General features: G+C 45.5%; 1 protein-coding gene across 1 annotated transcript in view; it reads left to right on the plus strand.

The window, feature by feature from the left end:
* Positions 1–17,582, plus strand: part of WHSC1 (Wolf-Hirschhorn syndrome candidate 1) — a 115,089-nt gene that overhangs the window by 74,192 nt on the left and 23,315 nt on the right. Inside the window, exons 10-18 of the mRNA XM_012664148.1 lie at positions 7,350–7,481; positions 8,406–8,529; positions 9,644–9,844; positions 10,591–10,770; positions 11,124–11,280; positions 11,420–11,625; positions 13,133–13,236; positions 15,199–15,468; positions 16,493–16,609. Of these exons, the coding sequence (XP_012519602.1) occupies positions 7,350–7,481; positions 8,406–8,529; positions 9,644–9,844; positions 10,591–10,770; positions 11,124–11,280; positions 11,420–11,625; positions 13,133–13,236; positions 15,199–15,468; positions 16,493–16,609 (1,491 nt within the window). The remainder of the gene's footprint in view (positions 1–7,349; positions 7,482–8,405; positions 8,530–9,643; positions 9,845–10,590; positions 10,771–11,123; positions 11,281–11,419; positions 11,626–13,132; positions 13,237–15,198; positions 15,469–16,492; positions 16,610–17,582) is intronic.

Genomic DNA, 17,582 nt, shown 5'->3' on the forward strand with positions numbered 1-17,582 from the left:
GGATACATGGCCTCAAAGATGGCCTAGGTGCAATCTAAGTTGGACTATTCCTAAAGGACATGAAAAAGCTTAAGAGTAAATTTAAAATTCTCAAAATAAAAAAAATCACTAAATTTAAAGATGTGGGGAAAAAAATGATGTAAAAATGGCCCTGGTTCAAGAAGTGATCATTCTAGTCTGAAAGGCTTTTGACAAGAATTAAGGGATTTCATCTGAAATTACAGCATGATGAATTTTGAGTGGCTGGCCAGCCAGCTAGGCCATATGTGATATATGCATTAGAAGTCAGCCATGGCATGAGTACTTTCCTCTCTGTCATGGAGAAGGGGAGACCCTTCAGAATGGCTGAAATCGTGTACACAGAGTGGCATAAAATCAGCCTCAGCTGGGGGCCTGGGGGAGCAAGGATGGAAATTACACAGTATTTCCCAACTTCGGGAGACAGCACCCTCTGAGACATATGGATGGTGACCAGATAGGCTGAGACAGGTGTACTACACACTCTGCAGTGAACTGTCCCACTCCAGATGCCAGGAGTGATCTCACTACAGAGCAGCAGAGCTGAGGGCAGTGAGTGGAAAGGAGCTCTTGTTTGAAAGAGCTTAGGGAGGAGCAATAGTTTGTCTGCCAAGAGTACAAAAATTCATTATGCTATGAATTTAACATGAAATTCCTTCGTTTCCTAGAAATGTCAAAATAGCAACAATACATTCTAGCCTTAAGTCATTTGAATTTCCCGTCGTCCAGATGAGTTTGCCTATATTGTCCATAGAGCCGTTCTAGTGATCTCATTTGATTTGCTTCCAACCATCTTTCATACACCATGTTTGTGCCTGTTGGAGGGAGGTAGCTCTCTAGTATAAAAACTGAGGCATTCAGGAGAAGTGAAAAATTATCACAATATATAAAAGTTCAGATTGTAGCTGTTCTAAAACTGAAAGTACTCCATTGTGATAGGGTAGCATCTCGAGGAGGTGCACATGTTAGCAGTAGAGGTCCTGCATTGTTTTTCTGAGACAGATCTGAGAGCCACTGGGCTGCCAAGTCTTTAAATATCCACATCTAAAACTGCTCCACCTGCTATAGATGGATTTCTGTCTCTCTTGGGGGCCTTTCTTCAGAGTTCATCCAAAAGTTAAATGTCTTTTTCCGGTCATGCTGACTTTAGGTGTAGTTATATCTCAGTACTCTCTTTAGTATACATTATATCTATTATATCTGTATCTCCCAGCTGAAAATAACTCCAATATTTTTAAGAGGATGTTCCTGAAAATCACCAAGAAACCTAAATGGAGTTTCATGATACGGAAGCAAAGTCTTATATGGTAGAAGTCAGAGGGTGGCTTTGTATACTGCACGGAGTCCTGGGGCAGGAGCCAGGAGCCCTGTCTGCCCCATTGCCTCCGAGAAGGGTCAGCCTACTTTTCCCATGGGAGGGAGTGGCCTAGGTGATCCCCATGAGGCCCTTAGATTTAGGCATATCTGATTCCATGGTTTTGGTTGGAATAGTTCATGCAGAAGCATAGGAAGAGTTAAAATGGGGTGCTCAGGGATTGGGGAGCAGGAAGCAGGCACAGCTATTTCGAGAGGCTTACATAGTTGTGGATGTTAACATCTGAATGTACCTGGGGGAAGGAAGAAGAAAATTTGGTGTAGGACGTGAACTGTCAGGAACAGGTTTGTGAGTCCCGAGATTTCTTGACCCTGACCTCCTTGCCGAAGATTTGTGCCCAGAGGTGTGTGAGAGTGGCCAGACCATAGGGCCAGGCAGAACAAACATCAGCTTGATGGTGATTGGCTCTAATACCTGCTGATAGTCTGTCACAGAAATGTTTTTAAAAAGAAAATTAAGAGTGTTAATTAGCATCTGGTTCAGAAATAAACAAACTTGCCCGTGGATGTATGTAAAATTAAAATGATTAGAAAATGCCCTTGAGAAGTTTCTTGCCCAGAGCCTGAAGTGAGTACATGATGTGCCTGCTGTGGCAAGGCTGAGCTGCGGTTTTGTCCACCCTTTCAGTCCTGGTGTGGGTACGGGTATGAGTGTTTCTGAGTGAGAGGAAAGTCCTTGGTTCATTTGATCCAGTTGAATAGGAACAAGCTCTTTTGGCGAGTGAGTGGTAACTGATGTCAGTTTTATGTATGGACCTGAGCTGTGCCCAGAAGGCTGGTCTAAAGCAGAGGCTTCCCTTCCCTGGGGAGAACACATCTCTGATAGCAGAAGGTGAAAAATAAGATTGTTCTGATTTTGGCAAGTTTGCTTCATTTTTTCCAACATAACACACTTGATTTGATTTCTAACATAATACACTTCTCAAACATCTGTCCCCTTTAAATTGTGAATTCACTTTAAAGATTCTTCTGGTCAGGCTTTTGTACACAGACTTAGATTATAAAGCAAAATTATAGTTTTTTGCTGGAGAAACCAAAACCCCACTATCTTACTAGAAAAGATTTCTCAAAATGCTCTCAGAGCTGTTACTGGCTTCTTTATTAACTTCTAAAGTTTTTGGTTTTTTTTTCTTTTCTTTAAAAGAAATATACTGACTCCTATATATTTTAGAATTTTGGGTCAATGAAATTGATTTTGACCCCTTCAGATACTGTCCTTTTTTTTTTGACTAGTCAAGTGCAGTAGAGAAGGGAGAAGATACTGTTCTTATTGCTTTACCTAGAATAATAGAAATTAGCACTAACTTACCTGCCAGTGATGTAAAATTGACTATAGGTAGAAAATTGTGAGTCTCTTATTCATCTCATTCCTTGTACTGGAAGGGTAAGGGACATTTTCACCAGCAAGGGCATCCCTCCAACAACCTGACAGGCCTCATCTTGTTAGATACCTCTGTAACTACATGGTAACATGTTAGATCCACATTTAAAATTGTTTCTAGTCTACTTGCAGTTGTTGGGCTTTTTTCATATAACTCTTTGCCAGTATTTTGAAGCATGCTAACTAGACATATTGTGTTGTCAAGAAATGACTGATGGCCGGGCGCGGTGCCTCACGCCTGTAATCCTAACACTCTGGGGGGCTGAGGCGGGCGGATTGTTTGAGCTCAGGAGTTCGAAACCAGCCTGAGCAAGAGCGAGACCCCGTCTCTACTAAAAATAGAAAGAAATTAATCAGACAACTAAAAATATATAGAAAAAATTAGCCTGCCTGTAGTCCCAGCTACTTGGGAGGCTGAGGCAGTAGGATTGCTTGAGCCCAGGAGTTTGAGGTTGCTGTGAGCTAGGCTGACGCCACAGCACTTGCTCTAGCCAGGGCAACAGAGCGAGACGCTGTCTCAAAAAAAAAAAAAAAAAAAAAGAAATGACTGATGTGGGGACAGGGAGCTTGGCCCAGCTGGAGGAAGTGGGGGTGGAGGGCCATGGGCAGTTTTGTCATTGTTTTCAGGTCCTTCACAGACCATGCACAGCCTGTTGCCTGCAGCTGGTCAGACCAGGCCCCTTCCAAGTGCATTCCCCATGGGATGGCCACTGCTCAGGGCATAGCTAGGACAAAGCTGGATTGATAGGACATTTTAAAGACTCATTTTACCTCTGACAAAGGCATGGCCTGACTTTGCAGCCACAGCCACCACTTGGTTCTCGTGACTGCCTTCTTGGGGCTGTTGGATGACCCAGAAGCCCACGTAGGTTAGAAGATGACTGTGAAGCACAATGATGTTCTGTGAACTGGAGGGTTTTTATGTTCTCAATGACTGATGCCTTGCCCTAACCCTAGAATTTAGGGGCAGCTAGGAAGGTTCTAGTCTATGTAACCTAGGAGGGTCATTTTAATAAAAAATTATTATGAATTATAGTATTTTAGATGATGAGTGACTTATTTTAAAATTACTTTAATTCCACTTTAATATTTCACTGTGATGTTAACTTGGAAGACCTGTTTGAGATTAGTCTTTTAAATTCATTTTAAACTCATTAAATCTGCTGAGAACAGGGTTCTTACAATTTGTAAATCCAAAACACTGTGTGAAAGTACTTCTAGTTACCAATTTCTTCCTTTACAAAAGCATAACTTAAACATGAAAATAATGTTGGTTTATAGAAATACTTGTTGTTCAAGGTCTGTAATTGTATTTAAAAAATGATGTAGCATTCAAGTTGTGAAGGGATTTGTTTTGTCAAAAACTTAAAAACTCAATGTGTATGACACCACTCCAAAGAGTAGGGGACTGCTTTGCAGTCACGGCAGGTGGCACTTGACTGTGGTTCACATAAATCACCCTGAACAGCCACGGCTTTTAGCAGTTGGTTGGAATGTATGCCCTAGGCTACATTATGTTTGGTAACATCATCTCGAAAAGTCCCTGCTATATGTCAAGGAGACTGCTTTCCCTGCCCTGAAGGAATGTATTTCTAAGGCAAATAGGCAACTCCATACTATCTCATACTGAGTAGAGAGTGGAGAAAGTATTTTCAGACTCAAGAAAACTTTCAAAAGTCAGGAACTAAGCTACTCGGAAATCGGTGCCACAAGCGTGGCCATGGTGGACGTGGGAAGCGACGGGAAATTCTTGACAGTCTATGTCCATTCAGTCACTGCACTTTTCTCTTTCCAAATGCACCCTGTTGGACATGAATAGATCGTAGATGTCTAGACTGAGATCTGGGACTGTGTTGGGACCGCACAGGTGAACGTGCCACATCCACAAATGGCGTCTCCGAGTGAGTCACGTCACCTGGGGTGTGGAGGTGGTGCCTGCCGCTGGAGTAAGGCTTGTTGTGTGATGCCTGTGTAATTTGCTCTTCTTGCGGGGTTTGCTGATTGGAGAGCATTGGATACTTCTCGACTGTGGCTAGTTTTTTGTCCAGTCGCTGGGAAGGGGTGTGGTGGGGTAAACGTCGGAACCTTCTGCAATCTGTGTCATGGACTGTAATGTTGTAAGGTCTGTATTCTGTATGTGGATCTCAGACCCCAATCAGGAAACGAGCCTCATGTGTGTCCTAACATTTATATTTCCATTCAAAATATGTATTTCAGTGTTTATTTCCTCGAAACAGACTTTGTTAATTTAGTAAATATCTCCAAGTGGAAACGTGCTAACTTTTTCTGTAAATCTTAAATAAAAGGTGCTGTTCCTTCCTCTGATCCAGGACTGGTTTGTGTTTTCTGTCTTTCTCTCCATGCATTTTTTTCTCTTTTTTAGCTTTTAAATTTGTTCCAGCCACATGAAGGAAAGAGCATGGGTTGGTGGTAGTGCACGGGGCTCTCTTTCCTTGAGCCCAAGTGAAGGCCCCTTTCCATGGGCCATGGTTCCTTCGTCAGTCAGATGGGTCAGCCTGGGGCGGCCATGTGGGCGACTCTGAGTGGGGCCCCAGCCAGACAGGGAGGCCGTTGCTTCCCAATGCCCCAGGCTCCCCCAACGCCCACCTCAGAAGCATTTAGCCCCCTCCTGTGACCCTGTATCCGATGGACATATTAGATTTGGGGTTTGAACTCAGATATTTCAAGTGGCCTGTTTTGCAGATGTTAACGTCACAGCGCAGGAGGTGAGCCAGCCTCGAGGGTGGGCTGCCGAGGGTGGGCTGCAGCCCTTACAGGCCCCCAGCTAGCCTCACAGTGGCAGAGCCTCACCGTGGGGCAATGCACTGATTTAGTGTTGTTCATGATACTATTTCCATCTTCCTGGACAAGGTGAGGAAATCGAGTTTAAAAGGCAATGTTTTCTTTAGGCTGTGCCTAAAGATGTGTCTAGTGAGGCTAGAAGAGCAGCCCATTCCCCAGTCAGGGCCAGCAAAAGCCTGCAGAAGAAGTCAGTCAACTTTAATGCTAATTTAAAGTCAACAAAAACTCCTGTGTTTATTTTAATTTTTTTTCTTCCAGTGCTCCCTGTGATTTCAGTGAGCTAAATCTGGGAAAAGCTCATTGATAAGGCTACAGGATTGATCAGAATCCCTGGTGGGTTCATTCTTGTTTTTTAACGTGGCCCTATTTCAACTTCTAGCTTTGTGTTCATTAACAAACAGCAAGCCTATAATGTAATTACTTGTGAGTATTGAGGTGTACAGGAAATAGAGTTCTGTTTCATCTCTAAAATTGAATTTTGACACTTATTTACCTAACATTAAATAAAAACCAAATTTTTTTAATACCTGAATTTGATAGACAAGAAGGTTTTCTGTTTTATTAATTTGAACACTTACTGCTTGTCAAGCGAGGGCGAGATGTTATGTACAACAAGGGTGAGGCTTGGGCCTGGTTTTAATCACCTCTATTAAATGAAGGACAGATGGATGAAATACAACCTGAAAATCATTCCATTTACTCAGAAATTCCACTTCTTTCTCCCCGACCTTTTACTTAGACTAAAATGTTAGCAAAGTAGGCATTATGTTACCTTCCCTTTTCCTGCCTTACCTGCTCTGTTGGGCAGGAGTGAATGAACTAAGAATTTCAGGGGAGACGTGGCAATGGGAGAAAGAAGAGCAGCGGGGCCAGTCGCCTTCGGGTGTGAACGAAGACCCCTGGCCTCTGGGTCGGCACACCAGCGGGAGCACACTCTTCTGGAAGGGCTCATGGTCTCCACCTAGGCAACAGCGGGACAGCACAGTCACCTGATGAGACATTACGTTTGACAATTCATCTTGGTTCCTTTAAAAATTCATTTGGCACTATCAAGTTTTTGTTACCTAAAAATATTAAGAACTGAACAGTTGGGTAAGAAAGGTCAAGATTCTCTGTCCCGGCCGGGCGCGGTGGCTCACGCCTGTAATCCTAGCACTCTGGGAGGCCGAGGCGGGCGGATTGTTTGAGCTCAGGAGTTCGAAACCAGCCTGAGCAAGAGCGAGACCCCGTCTCTACTAAAAATAGAAAGAAATTAATCAGACAACTAAAAATATATAGAAAAAATTAGCCGGGCATGGTGGTGCATGCCTGTAGTCCCAGCTACTCGGGAGGCTGAGGCAGGAGGATCGCTTGAGCCCAGGAGTTTGAGGTTGCTGTGAGCTAGGCTGACGCCACGGCACTCTAGCCCGGGCAACACAGTGAGACTCTGTCTCAAAAAAAAAAAAAAAGATTCTCTGTCCCAAAGCCCGTCTTAGTTCACCTATTAGAGCAAATTAGATTTTCATGACTTATTTCATTTTTAAGGAATATGCCTCATATAGACATACGTATGCTAAATATTGAGTAGGATAAAGTTCATTTTTGAATTTTCTATAGAGCTCAATTGACAAGTTGTATTATCACAAAAACCAATTGATGTTGGGAGTCACTGGCAGTGATGGGTGTTGAGAAAGACTCTAGGAGATGAGGCCAGGTGGGGCGAGTCTCTGAAGGGGGCGGACACTCACTGTTTTCTGTGACTAGTGAACTGTCATCCACCTTCCTTCATCTCCAGGTCTCAGACAGCCTGGGAGACGAGCCTTCGGAGTCACCATACGAAAGCGCAGATGAAACACAAACTGAAGTGTCCGTCTCGTCTAAAAAGTCTGAGCGAGGAGTGACCGCCAAAAAGGAGTACGTGTGTCAGGTGAGGGGAAGGCAGCATCTGCTCTGTCCATGACGGCACCTGCCGAGGGCTGTGGGTACAGCAGAGCCAGGCCGCAGCATCTTCTCTCCTCCCTCCAGACCCTCCCCAGCCCCATCCTTTCTCACTGATCTGTTTTGAAAGAGCTAGGCCACTAGCAGAGTGCTGGGATTAAGTTGCCTCAGCTAACATCCTTTGTTCATGTGCAAGATGTGTGTTTCATATATGTGTCACATATAACATACACATCTAAAGGTCCTATGTTAGAAGAGGTGGGGATGCTAGGCTGATGTTCTGGTCTCACTGTTAACACCACACTGGGTGGGCCATGCTGTGGCTAAGGTGGATGTCAGCTGACCTATGCCCAGGGGGCAGGAGTGCATGCAGTGATGAGGGCCCAGGTTGGTGTCCTGCTGGCACAGTGCCCTTGGATAGGTCATCTAACTTTTCTGCCTTAGCCCCTGCCCCATCCATAAGGTGGAAATAAAGTCGGACCTTCTGTACAGGGCTGGTGCTATGTGAGAAATGCTAGCGCTGTGCCTCCCCTACAGCCAGCTCAGTACCTATCACCTGCTCTAGGATGACTGATTTTTTATGAAAATGTGCTGTGGGTTTTCTTGATTTCCAAATCTAAGTTGAAACATTTTGAATGTACCCTTCAGGGTTTTGATCCTGTTGTTTCCTTCACCATTACTGAGGAACTGACTCCTTTCTGTAACACGTCATCTGGTTTTGATCTGATACTGTGTTTATTATGGGTTCTGCTCAAGCTAGGCATTTCACTAGACACCTGTGGTTATATTTCTTTGAGTAGCAAAACAGAATTTTCTGCCATTGGAGACAATCAAACTGTCCCCTTGTGGTAAGGAAGAGTGCAGAAGGGACTCGTGCTGGGTTGGCTCATGTGGCCCCTTTCTGTCCCCACAGCTGTGTGAGAAGACAGGCAGCCTCTTGTTGTGTGAAGGCCCCTGCTGTGGAGCTTTCCACCTCTCCTGCCTCGGGCTTTCCCGGAGACCAGAAGGGAGGTTCACCTGTAGCGAGTGCACCTCAGGCAAGTTCTGTTACTTCTAAGGCTTGTTCCTGAGGGTGGGCAGTTCTGCAGCTCAACTGGCCACCTTTTCCTCCACTCCCTTCGCTAGTCTTGTCCTGAGACACTATCAGAGAACAGGCTTCCTCCCCCACACCACCACCTGTCCCTCAGGGGAGTCTGCAGTCTGCACCTGGCGGGTGTGACCACCTCTCAGAGGTCCCCTCAGTTTTCTCTGATTTTAGTTGTGCGTGTTCCTTTGGGTACGTCCCCATCAGATGGTGGGCCTTACTGCTTCAGTGAGATGACCAGTTTGGTATACAGTGACTGACTGAGGGAGGGGATATCAGGTTGTAGGCTTTGCCATACCCTTCCCATGGGCTGTCCTGAGCCTTGTTCTGTCTGTGAGGCAGCCATCGTGGGCACTGCACCTCTAGACAGCCTAGCATTGCTAGTGCAGGTAACCTGGTTGGTCACAGAATGCTGAAGTTCATAGGGGTGTGGAGTTCTTTATGAAGACACAGTATCTATTTGAGCTTCAGCAGAAGGAACAGCTCCAAGCTCAACCTGAGTGGTCAGAACTTTAGTTCTGTTGCTGCATTACCGTATCAGGTTTCACCGTGCACAGTCTGGGGCCATGGTGGGCATATGGGCTGCACAGCCATGGCCCTGTCTATTTGCCAGGCCTGAAGGCTCTCCTGGCTCTTGTCAGAAAACATCCTGGGTCAGGGAGACTCCTGGAGAGGCCCTAAGCCAAGGCAGCTCGGCAGCAGCTCCTCACTTCTGAGGGTATCTGCCTGTGATCGTGAATGATTCTGTACCATGCTCTCAAGGAGGAAAAGCCTTTCTTCCCTTGAGCTCCTTGTCCGCTAGAGTGAGCCTCCCCAGCTAGGCTGCCTAGTACAACTGTCCTGTATTTCAGGTGAAGCTGGAGCTCAGATCACAGCAAGGTAACCCTAGATGGCTGGATTTTTTTTCCTGAAGAATGCTTGGACTAGTCAGCAGGGTTGGAAATAGAGCCAGATGCTTTAGCAACATGGGCTGCATCCACAAAAAAGCTGCTTGATTTAGTGGCTTCGAACTACAATTTAATTCTTACTGATTTACTTGTCTCTCCTCCCCTTTAACCATTTGTTAGGGATTCACTCGTGTTTCGTGTGTAAGGAGAGCAAGACAGATGTTAAGCGCTGTGTCGTAACTCAGTGTGGAAAATTTTACCACGAGGCGTGTGTGAGGAAATTCCCTCTGACGGTGTTTGAAAGCCGAGGCTTCCGCTGCCCCCTGCACAGCTGTGTGAGCTGCCATGCTTCAAACCCTGCGAACCCAAGGCCATCGAAAGGTACAACTGTGCCTGCACTGTCCCATAGGTGCTTTGAAAGGTGGACATGGCACGGCAGCTTTTGGGTTTGTCACTAAAGATCATTAATCCTAGTTAGTGACTTGGTACTGGTTGGGTTAGGGTTTCCTTTGACAAAGGACCTGCCCCGTATTCTCCTTTCCCTCCTAAATATCATTTTTAATTTTAGGAATGGGGCAACCTCTGAACCATTTTGATAGATTGTTTGCTCTATTTTTAATGGCCCTTCATATATAAGAAAAACATTTTTAGATCGAATGACATTTGCATTATTTAACATTAGGTGTGTGGGATTGAGGGTTGTAGGTTGTCTGACTCCAGTGGTTCTCCACCAGGAGCAGTTTTGCCCGCTGGGGGAATTTGGCAATGTCAGGGGATATTTTGGGGACATGCTCCTGGCATCTAGTAGATAGAGGCCAGGGATGCTGCTAAACATCATACAGTGCATGGGGCAGCCGCCCAAGTGCCCCAAATGCCAGCCGTGCCAGCTGAGAAATGCTGGTTGACTTTATTTTAGAATATGGCATTTCAGATGCTTGGCCATGTTCTCAAACATAGTTTTGAAGCACCTTTGCCTAGACGAAAGGTATTTTTATCAAATACAAAGATACTTTTATCAAAGTTCCTTTCAGCATTAACTTTTCAAATTTACGGAGGCTTGGTAATCTTAGCTGCTGTAATGGAGTGGGCAATGTTTAGGGTCTTCAGGGTGCATTTCTTTGCCTCAGGTAAAATGATGCGGTGTGTCCGCTGCCCTGTTGCGTATCACGGAGGAGACGCTTGTTTGGCAGCAGGATGCTCAGTGATTGCTTCCAACAGCATCATCTGCACGGGCCACTTCACTGCTCGGAAGGGGAAGAGGCACCATGCCCACGTCAATGTGAGCTGGTGCTTCGTGTGCTCCAAAGGTGAGGGGCCTGGGGGGTGCCTGCCAGCTTCTCAGCACAGGCAGCTCTTATTGATGCTCCTAGAAACCATGCATTGAGGGCAAGCTTCAGTCCTATCTATGCTGTGTTTATTGATGTTCATAACGTTTTCCATGTGTTCACATTTAGTAGTGTAGCATGTTATTTCCAAATTCACCATGATCATTTCACAGATTTATGGGAAATTATTTGTGGTAAAAATAACATTAGCTTTTGTCTTACTGTTTTTAAACTAACGTTTAAGAGTTGAATATGCAATAGCTATGGATGGTGAAGGGCCATGCCTGGTCTGAGCTGCACTGGACAGGCTAAGCCCCCCTTGCCTTCTTTTGCAGGGGGGAGCCTCCTGTGCTGTGAGTCCTGCCCAGCGGCCTTCCACCCGGACTGCCTGAACATCGAGATGCCCGATGGCAGCTGGTTCTGCAATGACTGCAAGGCTGGGAAGAAACTACACTTCCAAGATATTATTTGGGTTAAACTTGGGAACTACAGGTGTGAGAAATAGAATCATATGCTTTTATGTCTTTCCTTGTTGAAATGTGTTCGTTTCACTTTATAGTACTTAACGTATTGAAATTATTGTCGCTCTCTCTGAAGAGTCTGTGAATCCTGTTTTTAATATTTATAATAGATGGTGGCCGGCAGAAGTTTGCCATCCCAAAAATGTTCCCCCAAATATTCAGAAAATGAAGCACGAGATTGGAGAATTCCCTGTGTTTTTCTTTGGGTCTAAAGATTATTATTGGACGCATCAGGCTCGAGTGTTCCCGTACATGGAGGGGGACCGGGGCAGCCGCTACCAGGGGGTCAGAGGGATCGGAAGAGTCTTCAAAAACGGTACGGAGATTTCTAGATAGAGAGTGGAACAGCACTCTCGTGCATTTTGTTAACCCTGATCTTTGCTTTTTGAATTTGTCCTTTGTAGAAAATCCTGGACTAAGCATTCTATCTGTACTTTTAAATTAGAAAAAAGTAAGTTTGCAGACTTATTTGTTGAGGCATAGAATAAGATATACTATTAACTTTTGTATCATTAGCGCATGATTAATTTCATTAAAATTAATAAAGCTATTTTTAAGAAATTATTTTTAGTACTAATTTACAGAAAGTTTTCATAGCTTTGTTTTTTGTAAGATGCAGATCTGGAGGAAAGTTTCCTGTTGTCTAGACCGTGTGCACCCAGCTCTCTGTGGTTCCCTTTACCTTTCAGTAGACATAGCTGGGCATCGGGGCCTCATGAGGTGTCAGGTCGAGTGGGTGGATAGAGTGCTCTGCCTCTGATCCATAGCCAGGGTACAAAACAGAGGAGCCACTGTGGCACATGGCTGGCCAAAAACCTGGCATGAAGGAGACAGGATGGGCTGTGGCCATCTCATTGGAGGAATTGGTATTATACTGGAGCAAGAGCAAGTGAAGTCAGTAGGGAAAGCTCAGGTAGCTGTGTTGTAGCTGGATTGATGATCACGCATGTGCAGTGGCAGGTGGGTGCACAAGCTTTGAAAGCTATGTCAGTTCCACTGTGCCAGGGGCTTTGCAGGTTGTGTGGAGCAGTAGGAGCCTGTTCTTCTCCGGCAGGTCCTCAGCACACAGCAGGCACTCAGGTCTGAATAAGAATGAGCAGGCATTAAAAAGATTTTTAGGGTGTGATGTCTCATACCTAAAATCCTAGTGCCTTAGGGGGCTGAGGCTGGAGGATTGATCACCTGAGGCCTAGGTGTTCAAGGTTACAGTCAGCTGGTAAGTAGTGGGTGGTGGGGTCTCCTGACTCTGGATGCAGGCATCCCGTAGAGGCAGACCTCTTAGTGACTGCCAGCAGCCACTGACACCGGGCAGACCACAGGGCATAGCTGGCATCGACATAGACATTGACGGTGGGGCTGTTCTTTCAGGGCAGATATTGGTTATTTGTGTTTTCTTTGTTGCTTGAGTCTGTTTCACCTCTCAGAGCCCCTTTTCTCTTTGAGAAAAACAAAATTGCATTTTCATTTTCTGTCTTAGGACAATGAGTCCTGAATATTGATCCCGGTGCTTTGTCCTCAGACCACAGCAGAGACGGGAGTGCCCAACAGAAACCTACCTGGGGCCTCCTTGTATTGAGCTGATGCAAAACAGCACCCAGGGTCCCTCATTTACCAGGGCATTCTTTGAGCACTCTGCTGTTTAAAACATTTTGCAGCATTTAAAATACCTGCCCTTTTTATGGTTTTCTGTAACCTCTAGTTTTATGGGAACTAGAAAGTATACTTACCGGTGGAAGTTTAGAGTAAATCATTAAAATACAGAGCTTAAAAGGTAGACGTATTTATTTACTAAAATCTTTACTTGCATTTCATTGACTTTTTAGCTCTGCAAGAAGCTGAAGCTCGTTTCCGTGAAATTAAACTTCAAAGGGAAGCCAGAGAAACACAGGAGAGTGAGCGCAAGCCCCCACCGTACAAGCACATAAAGGTGATATGTCAGAGCTGTGTGTGTGAAGTTTTCACCAAGGGGCTGAGTGGTTCTCAGGCATGGCTGTGTGTGTAGTCTTCACTAAGGGGCTGTGAGTGCTTCTCAGGCGTGCAGACTCCTTCTGTGTAGGCTGTGGCTGGTGAGAGGGCTGTCATGAGCTAGTGTCTATAGTGCCAAGTGTGGATGGCTGCACAGGAAGTTGTAGGCAAATAGCTGATGTTATCACCACTGAGTATGTGTCCTTTTTACACAAGAGTGACTGCAGGGTCGTGGCGGGGGGTGGATCTTGGTTTTGCCTACACAAGAGTGACTGCAGGGTCGTGGCGGGGGGTGGATCTTGGTTTTGCCTAAGAGTGTGAAGCTCACCTTTGTGACCAGACAAGGGTTGAATTAATGATAGTCCTGCTCGACTGTCTAGAGCAGGTGGAGCTGAGGGACCAGCCTACCACCTAGACCATGCTGTCACCATGTGCTGGAGTTAAGCTCAGATAAGAGTGGGTCTGTGGGGACCAGTTTCAGCCACAGCGTGGCTCAGTCTCTGGGGCCCTGAGACAGCACAATCTTCCTGCCTCAAAGGTGTGAGATGACCCTGCTATCCTGTGTTTACTGCAGGGAACCCCACAGGAAGCCTGTGCCCAATGTCCCCAGGTGTAGGGGACGATAGCCAGGGTACAGCTTTGTAAGAGCTTCGTGTACCCCAGAGCAGTCTGCCCTCAGGGGCATGTGCTGCTGAGTCTCATCACTCAGAGCCTCATGGCCCAGTGACACAAGGGTGCCAGTGGCCTTGTAGCTGGGTCATGTGCTCCATCTTTACTTTTGAAATCTGGGCTGCAGTCGATATCTTTGTGTGTAAAAAAAGCATTCTCTGTATTCATCTGTATATAATATTTTCTTTGGGATGACTTCCCAGAAACAGAAGTACAGGATCAGAGGGCATGAAACTAAAGATTCTTGGGGAATATTTGTAGATATTCTGTGAAGTGTTGTACAGTTTGTCACAACACAGCAGCTCAAAGGTGTCTTCCACCATATCATCCCTAAAATTATCCATTCCCACTTTAGTTTCTTCTCAGTTCTCTCTGCTACTTTTATCCTTTGGTTGCTCCTTCAATGTTAATAAACTGCAAGGTCATGAGGGCAAGAACTGTGCCCTCCTCTCACCACCGCCTCCCTGGGTGCCCTCTCACGTGGCCATAGATGCCTGGTGAGGGTTAGACAGATGGCTGGGGAAGCTGTACAAGGGAGTGGTCAGGCATTTCCTGGATACCCTGCACTGTGCTAAGCTGTCAGCTTTCTTTTGTTCTTTTTTTTTTTTTAATTTAATTTTGACTCATAGCCTTCATTATCAGGGCAAATAAAGTTTAGCTGTCCCATTCTGTCACAAATATAATTTCGATCCAACTGTCTTTTTCACTCTGTTGCCCAGGCTGGAGTGCAGTGCATGATCACAGCTCACTGCAGCCTCCAACTCCTGGGCTCAAGAGATCCTCCTACCTCAGCCTCTGAGTAGCTGGGACTACAGGCACGTGCCACCGCGACTGGCTAATTTTTTATTTTTTTGTACAGATGGGGTCTCGCTATGTTGCCCAAGCTGGTCTCAAACTCCTGGGCTCAAGCGATCCTCCCACCTTGCTCTCCCAAAGTGCTGGGATTGCAGGTGTGAACCACAGTGCCCTGCCCAGCTCTCTTTCATAAATGAGGAACACAAATACTAAGATAAAATAATGTGGGTGGGCAGGGGCATTGGGATGGGGCTCCCAGGTCATGGGTCTGCCTCCTGTACTAAGAGGGTAGAGAAGAGCTCCTGCCGGGATTGGGGTGAGGGACTGTTCTGGTGCTTGTGACCTCTGAAGCTTAAGACCACCAGGAGGTTGGGTGGGGAGGGGCAGTAGTGGCTGTGCAGGAGAATCCAGAAGGCTCTTCGTGTATGTGTGGCTAAGACAGCTTACTTTTTCCCTGCAGGTGAATAAACCTTATGGGAAAGTCCAAATCTACACAGCTGATATTTCTGAAATCCCGAAATGCAACTGTAAGCCCACAGATGAGAATCCTTGTGGCTTTGATTCAGAATGTTTAAACAGGATGCTGATGTTCGAGTGCCACCCGCAGGTGTGTCCTGCGGGAGAGTACTGCCAGAACCAGTGTTTCACCAAGCGCCAGTACCCAGAGACCAAGATCATCAAGACCGATGGCAAAGGGTGGGGCCTGGTCGCCAAGAGGGACATCAGAAAGGTGTGTGGTGTCCCTTCCCTGCTTCTAAGGAATTATGGTTCACTGGCTTCCTATTTGCTTATTTTGCTATTTGCTTGTTTTTGCATTCATGTGAGAGTGGTATTTTTAAAAATTTTTTTAAATCGAATTATTACAATTGATATTTTTAAATGTTACATGAAAAAGATTATCCATGAGCATTAAAACTCATAAATTCTCATAAATTACATGACTTAAGTCAGAATTTTGATGGTTGCTTTTATGAAATGAAAGATTTGGGAAGTGACCCACTTTCCTTTGGACCAACAGCCAGATGCTTGGGAACTTTCACCAGGCAGATGCAAGGAGATGACCCATATTGGGGGTAGTCCTGGCGTAGTCTAGGACAAAGTCATTAGTAAACGCCAGAGACCACTGATGCCCTGTTCCCACTCTCAGGCTGAATTACCAAGTGCGCCTGGTGTGTAAAGAGATGGCTGGACTTGCTCATCTTGTTGCCACCTTGCCCCAGTGTGCCTTGACGTGGCCCAGGGATTCTCAGACCCCAGGGCCATCCCCACGGCAGATCGAGCACAACCCAGAGAGAATGTAGCGTTGGTGCCAGCCCCAGCAGCAGTAGAAAAGATTGCTTAGGAGTACCTCCCAGCGCTTTCGTTCCTCTGCCTGCCTTGATTGCTGATTTATCCAGACTCTTGCTGCAGAGCCTGTCAGAGTCTTTGTGACCATTTTCCCTGTTGGGGAAATGAACAAGTAAAGGTGAGCTGTGTGGAAGCCTGGTCGTCAGACAGTGCTCCTGAGAGACAAGATATTACAGGAAGAGGGGTTGGAATATTGCTACTTCAAGAATACTTAAATATTTCCTTGACAACCTTTCTTTATAGAATATGTATAAGATCTTTTGAATTTAATTTAAAAAGACTTTGTAAGACCCCACCCAAGGTGTCCTGTGCTGCCCTGTTCTAATTGGTCATGCTGGGTCTGGAGCCCTGACACTAAGAAATGGTCAGTGTGCTCTTTGTTGACACCGTGTTATTTTAATTTCCAGGGAGAATTTGTTAATGAGTATGTTGGGGAGGTGATTGATGAAGAGGAGTGCATGGCAAGAATCAAGTATGCACATGAGAACGACATTACGCACTTCTACATGCTTACTATAGACAAGGTAATGAGAATGGAGCTTCACTATGAGTTTCTGCAGTGTCCTGAACATGGGGCCCTGAGGGTTCGCCTGTAGAAGTAGACCTTGCATTGGGGTGATATTATCATTTTGTCTTCTTAGTCGCTTTATTCAAACATCTGCACATTTTCTTATGAAGTTCAGGGTGTCTTTCAGCAGTCGTGTGAAGGCCAGAGCTAACTTCCTCTCAGCAGTGAGAGCATCCAAAGCTTCACATGTCTAATGACACAGGAAGAGTGTACTAAGTGGTCTTATTTAAGGGCCAGGACAAGAAAAGAGACAAACACAGATTAGGAAAGTTCACATCTTCTTGGTTACATAATGGAGTCTTTTTTGGTTGTTCATTGCTTGTGTGAAGCCCCTATTTTTAAACACTTTGGAACCTAGGTGCTAGAGGGAATCAGTGTTCTTAGAAAAGGAGGATCAGATGATTTGTTTATGAGTGGGCATGTATAAAAGAAAATGCATCTGGAATGCCTTCAGGTCTGGGACCAATGGGTGCTACCAGGCCTTACAGGGCAGCTCCTTTAGTGGCTAAAGCCCGGGGAGGGTGGATGTCATTCCTTCCTTTGCACAGTGGGCTGTCTGCTGCTGGTGACTTCAGCTGGTGACTTCAGCTGGGAAGGTGCAGCATCCTTGGTGCCTGAGTGCTCTTTGAGAGGAGAGCAGACAGAATACATTTTCTTCTGCCTTTTGTTGCTCCTAAGCTCATAATCTACTAGGGAAGTGTTGCTGTTTTTAAAAGCATAGATTAATGATAGTGCTTGAAAACCAGATAGAAAATGATCACAGACCGAAAATTTTGAATGATTCACAGAAGACAGAAATAAGATGTGATGAGACATAGAAAGGGCTGCTGTGGAAGTAAGAATGGTTCTAGGCCAGATATAAAACTGTCATCATATAGCCACCTAATCTTTGACAAAGCAGACAAAAACATACACTGGGGAAAAGAATC

This window comes from Propithecus coquereli, unplaced genomic scaffold (assembly GCF_000956105.1).
Source record: "Propithecus coquereli isolate 6110/MARCELLA unplaced genomic scaffold, Pcoq_1.0 Scaffold862, whole genome shotgun sequence".
In the NCBI taxonomy this organism is placed as follows: Eukaryota; Metazoa; Chordata; class Mammalia; order Primates; family Indriidae; genus Propithecus; species Propithecus coquereli.